Raw genomic sequence first — 6,074 nt, forward strand, 5'->3', positions numbered from 1 at the left:
CTGTAGTGAGCCAAGATCATGCCACTTTACTCCAGCCTGAGCGACAGCAAGGCTCTGTCTTAAAAAAAAAAAAAAAACACCACACACACAAAAACACATAGGTTATCTTTTAGCCCTCTAAATTGAGCATTCATGTTTAAAAAAACAAGGATAATTCTGGCCGGGCATGGTGGTTCACGCCTGTAATCCCAGCACTTTGGGAGGCCGAGGCAGGTGGATCACCTGAGGTCAAGAGTTCAAGACTAGCCTGGTCAACATGGTGAAACCCCGTCTCTACTAAAAATGCAAAAAAAGGAGTCGTGGGTGGTAGTGGGCGCCTGTGATCCCAGCTACACAGGAGGCTGAGGCATGAGAAATCACTTGAACTTGGGAGGCGGAGGTTGCAGTGAGCTGAGATTGCACCACTACACTCCAACCTGGGCAAAAGAGTGAGATTCTGTCTCAAAATAATAATAATAATAAAAAGAAGAATTCTTACATATCCACAAGCCTCTGACCACTCCTACTCATTAACATTAATTTCTTCTTCTTCTTTTTTTTTTTGAGACAGAATTTTGCTCTTGTTGCCCAGGCTGGAGTGCAATGGCGCGATCTCAGCTTGCTGCAACCTCCGCCTCCTGGGTTCAAGCGATTCTCCTGCCTCAGCCTGCCAAGTAGCCGGGATTACAGGCTTGCGCCACCATGCCTGGCTAATTTTGTATTTTTTAAATAGAGACAGGGTTTCTCCATGTTGGTCAGGCTGGTCTTGAACTCCCAACCTCAGGCGATCCGCCTGTCTCGGCCTCCCAAAGTGCTGGGATTACAGGCGTGAGCCACCGCGCCCGGCAACATTAATTTCTTATATGCCTCATCCCTAGGGAGGCAAAAACAAAACATCAGTTCCTAAATATGATCTCATAGCCAGTACATATTCACATTTCCCTGATGTGCCCCAGACTGGCCTTCTACGGTTGGTTTGTTTGAATCAGGGTCCAAACTGCATTTGCTTATGTCTCAAATCTCAGCATGTAGAACAGCCTTCCCCATGTGCATGCTGTTTCTTCTATTTATGCCATTAACTTGTCGAATAAACCAATTCAGTTGCCCTGCTGGGTTTTTTGTTGGTTTGTTTTTGTTTTTTTGACAGTCTCCCTCTGTCGCCCAGGCTGAAGTGCAGTGGCATGCTCTCGGCTCACTGCGACCTCCGCCGCCTGGGTTCAAGTGATTCTCATGCCTCAGCCTCCCAAGTAGCTGGGGCTACAGGCATGTGCCACCACACCCAGCTAATTTTTTGTATTTTTAGTAGAGACGGGGTTTCACCACATTGGCCAGGCTGGTCTCGAACTCCTGACCTCAAGTAATCCACCTCCACCTCGGCCTCCCAAAGTGCTGGAATTACAGGCGTGAGCCACCACACGCAGCTGTTCTGTTGGTTCTTTTCGGAGGTTGCTGCGTTTTTTGAGAAGGAGTCTCACTCTGTCGCCAGGCTAGAGTGCAGTGTCACAATCTCGGCTCGCTGCAACCTCCGACTCCCTGGTTCAAGCGATTCTCCTGCCTCAGCCTCCAAAGTAGCTCAGATTACAGGCATGCTCCACCACGCCCAGCTAATTTTTATATTTTTAGTGGAGACGGGGTTTCATCACATTGGCCAGGATGGTCTTGATCTCCTGACCTTGTGATCCGCCTGCCTTGGCCTCCCAAAGTGCTGGGATTACAGGCGTGAGCCACCGCACCTGGCCTCCGTTGGTTCTTCAAGGGTTTATTAGCCCTGGCAACATTGGGACACCCCATCGCTATGAAAGTAAAAAAAATTAGCCAGGTGTGGTGGCGCTTATCTGTGATCCCAGCTACTCGGGAGACTGAGGTGGGAGGATCCCTTGAGCCCAGGAGGTCGAGGCTACATTGAAGCTGTGCTCACGCCTCAGTGACTTCACTCTAACCTAAGTGATTTAAAAAAAAAAAAATAGAGGAAGAGCAGAGAAGAACTGGGTCAAGACAAGAGGACCATGATGGAGTGGCATTGTCCCCACTGACCTTTCTTCACTTACTTCTTTCCTTATAACAGGCCCTCAGCCACAAGTACGGTGGACACAGCAGCCACGTGACAAATGTGGCCTTCTTGTGGGATGACAGCATGGCCCTGACCACGGGGGGCAAGGACACCAGTGTGCTACAGTGGCGGGTGGTCTGATGAGGCCAGGGAAGAGTCAGGTGTCAGGGCAGGAATTCTATTTTCGGGAGATGTCTATTGCCGAGTAGAGTAATATATACCCAGAGTATGTCTATAGCAGAGGGGTTTATGGGGCGGGAGGGTAGACTGACAGAAGTCTCTATTTATCCGGGTGGGATGAGGGAATCACATTGCTTTGGGGATCCACTGGTGTTTGGTTTGGGGTGTTTTTTAAGTTTTTTCTTTTATATCATCCAGAAATAAAGACACGTGCACTATGGTGTGTCCGGGTCTGTGTATTTGTATGGTGTGTACCTACACAGTTGTGTATGTGTATGGATGTGTGTGTGTATTAGTGTATTAGCCCGTTTTCATGCTGCTGATAAAGACATACCTGAGACTGGACGATGAAAGGCACATCTCACATGACGGCAGAGAAGAGAAGAGACTTTGTGCAGAGAAATGCCACTCTCGGCTCACTGCAAGCTCCCCCTCCCGGGTTTACTTATGCCATTCTCCTGCCTCAGCCTCCTGAATGGCTGGGACTATAGGTGCCCACCACCATGCCCAGCTAATTTTTTGTATTTTTAGTAGAGACGGGGTTTCACCATGTTAGCCAGGATGGTCTCGGTCTCCTGATTTCACGATCCGCCCACCTCGGCCTCCCAGAGTGCTGGGATTACAGGCGTAAGCTACTGTGCCCGGCCAAAATGCCACTTTTTAAAACCATCAGATCTTGTGAGACTCATTCACTATCACAAGAACAGCATGTGAAAGACCTGCCCCAAGATTTAATTACCTCCCACCAGTTCCCTCCCACAACACCTGGGAATTCAAGATGAGATTTGGGTGGGGACCCCGCCAAATCATATCAGTGTGTTACAGTGCTTGTGATGAGGGACTGTTGTTATTTAGGTCTTCATTGGAAGCAAGCAATAGAAACCATCTTGCTCTAACTTGGATTAAAATAAAACTTTCTGGCCCGGTGCGGTGGTCCACACCTGTAATCTCAGCACTCTGGGAAGCTGAGGCAGGTGGATCACCTGAATTTAGGAGTTCCAGACCAGCCTGGCCAACATGGTGAAACCCTATCTCTATTAAAAAATACAAAACAATTACCCAGGTGTGGTGGCAGGCACCTGTAGTCCCAGCTACTCAGAGGCTGAGGCAGGAGAATTGCTTGAACCTGGGACGCAGAGGTTGCCGTGAGCCGAGATCGCGCCACTGCACTCCAGTCTGGGTAACAGAGTGAGACTTTGTCTCAAGAAAATTAAAATAACATAAAATAAAACTTTTTTTTTTTAGATGGTGTCTTGCTCTGTCTCCCAGGCTGGGGTGCAGTGCCATGATCTCGGTTCACTGCAACCTCTGCCTCTCAGGTTCAAGCGATTCTCCTGCCTCAGCCTCCTGAGTAGCTGGGAACACAGGTGCTTGCCACAACACCTGGCAAATTTTTGTATTTTTTTCTTTTTTTCTTTTAGATGGAGTCTCACTCTGTCACCCAGGCTGGAGTGCAGTGGCGCGATCTCGGCTCTCTGCAAGGTCCGCTTCCTGGGTTCATGCCATTCTCCTGCCTCAACCTCCCAAGTAGCTGAGACTACAGGCGCCTGCCACCATGCCCAGCTAATTTTTTTTTTGTATTTTTAGACGAGGTTTCACTGTGTTAGTCAAGATGGTCTCGATCTCCTGACCTCGTGATCTGCCCACCTCGGCCTCCCAAATGCTGGGATTACAAGCGCGAGCCACCGTGCCCAGCCTGTATTTTTTAATAAAGAGTTTTCACCATGTTGGCCAGGTCGGTCTCGAAATGACCTCAGGTGATCTGCCCGCCTTAGCCTCCCAGAGTGCTGGGAATACAGGTATGAGCCACCATACCCGGGCTGACCCTTCACTTTTTTAAAAGCCAGCACCCTCTACAGTCACATTGTCTTATGCACCAGCCATTTGAACCCTCCCTTTCTGAACTTGTCCACTGCGGAACTCCCATTCAGCTAGCAGTGACCAGACCTATGCTGGAGATAGGATACCAGCCCCAGTGAGACCCAAGCCATCACAACCCTTAGGGCAGAAGGGACAGGGAGGGAATTTGTTACCCATCTCCAGGGACAGGCAGAGTTCCCAGAGGAGCTGTGGTTCAGAGGAGGGGGCCACGGCCACTGTGGGACTCAGGGAAGCAGTAAGGGGCCCAGGAAGTGAATGTACCCTGACCTCTCTCCACCGACCCCGTGGATGGAGTTTGCACTAGCCTTATCCTATCACCCTTAGGTCTAGAAGACAGTTTTCTGCTGCTCTTGGGTCAAAGCCTCTTCTCCTCCTCCCTTCACTCCCTACCTTTCATCCCTTCACTACCTACCTTTCATTGCCCAGGTTCTGGGAAAGTGACCCAGCGCTGCGAAAGCGGCCCTTTCATTGGGAATCCGGGTGCTCTTTCGACCCCTGGTGGCCAGACTTGGACCTACATGGAAAAATGCACCAAGAAAGTTCTGCTGGAAAAGTGCTGGTGATTCTCCACGTGACCCTCCTCCACCCCAGGGTCACTCTCAGCCTTCCTTCCCTAGCTCGGGGCCCTGGGAGACTGCCGTGTGCAAACTCTATCCGCAGGGTCGGTGGAGAGAGGTCAGGATATTTGCTTCCTGGGCCCCTCCCTGCATCCTGCACTCACAGCGGCTGTGGTTCCCCTCCTCTGAGCCGCAGCTCCTCTGGGAACTCGAGCAGTCCCTGGAGACGGTAATAGACTCCCTCCCTGTCCCTTCTGCCCTAGGCTGGCGATGGCTTCGTGCCCACTTCGGCTGGTCCCCTGGTGCCGCCCCATCCTTTGTGGCTTTCTCCACTCTGCCCATCCCTCCATAAACTGCCCATAAATGCTCCCAGTTAAACTCGGGACTGGCCACTTGCTTCCCTCCAGGACCCTGATCAAGTCTCAGCATAAATTTAGGGTAAGCCAGAGAGAGAAGGGGACCCTAAGCCCACCAATGAGCATTCAGAATTTATCTTTTTATTATTATTATTTTTTGAGTCATTCTCACTCTGTTGCCCAGGCTGAAGTGCAATGGCACGATCTTGGCTCACTGCAACCTCCACCTCCCAGGTTCAAGTGATTCTCCTGTCTCAGCCTGCCAAGTAGCTGGGATTACGGGCATGTGCCACCATGCTGGGCTAATTTTGTATTTTTAGTAGAGATGGGGTTTCTTCATGTTGGTCAGACTAGTCTCGAACTCCTGACCTCAGGTGATCCACCTGCCTTGGCCTCCCAAAGTGTTGGGATTACAGGCATGATCCACTGCACCCAGACTATTTATTTGTTTATTGAGACGGAGTCTTGCTCTGTCGCTCAGGCTAGAGTGCAATGGCACGATCTCGGCTCACTGCAACCTCCACCTCCTGGGTTCAAGCAATTCTCCTGCCTCAGCCTCCCAAGTACCTGGGATTACCGGCATCCACCACCACACCCAACTAATTTTTGTATTTCTACTAGAGATGGGGTTTTGCCATGTTGGCCAGTCTGGTTTGAACTCCTCAACTCAAGTGATCTGCCCACCTCAGCCTCCCAAAGTGCTGGGATTACAGATGTGAGCCACCGCACCTGGCCAATATCCTGAGTCTTGATTTGGGTGTTTAATTACATGGTGTATCCAATTTTCAGGATTCCTTATACTGTTCCCGTAAGATCTGAACATTTTAATTAAATTTTTTGAGACTAATTGTTAATTAAATGTAATTTTTAATTACATTTTTTAATCACGGTTAATTTTTTTTTTTTTTGGTAGAGATGGGGGTCTCACTTTGTTGTCCAGGCTGGTCTCAAACTCCTGGGATCAAGTGATCCTCCCACCTCGGCCTCCCAAAGTGCTGGGATTACAAGCATGAGCCACAGAGCTTGACTGCCCCTTTTTCCCTCTCTGTTTCCCAGGCTGTAGTGCAGTGG

The 6,074-nt window shown here is 49.9% G+C and overlaps 1 protein-coding gene across 9 annotated transcripts in view; it reads left to right on the forward strand.

The window, feature by feature from the left end:
- Positions 1–2,432, forward strand: part of EML2 (EMAP like 2) — a 38,449-nt gene extending 36,017 nt beyond the window's left edge. For all 9 annotated transcript variants that reach the window (XR_002519002.2, XR_002519001.2, XM_003915725.3 and 6 more), the window contains one exon: positions 2,045–2,432. Coding sequence is in view for 7 of the 9 variants with exons in the window: in XM_003915725.3 (XP_003915774.1) it covers positions 2,045–2,170 (126 nt within the window). In the remaining 2 variants the exon portion in view is untranslated. The remainder of the gene's footprint in view (positions 1–2,044) is intronic.
- The last annotated feature ends 3,642 nt before the right edge of the window (positions 2,433–6,074 follow it).

The sequence above is a fragment of the Papio anubis genome, chromosome 20 (genome assembly GCF_008728515.1).
Source record: "Papio anubis isolate 15944 chromosome 20, Panubis1.0, whole genome shotgun sequence".
NCBI classification, from domain to species: domain Eukaryota; kingdom Metazoa; phylum Chordata; class Mammalia; order Primates; family Cercopithecidae; genus Papio; species Papio anubis.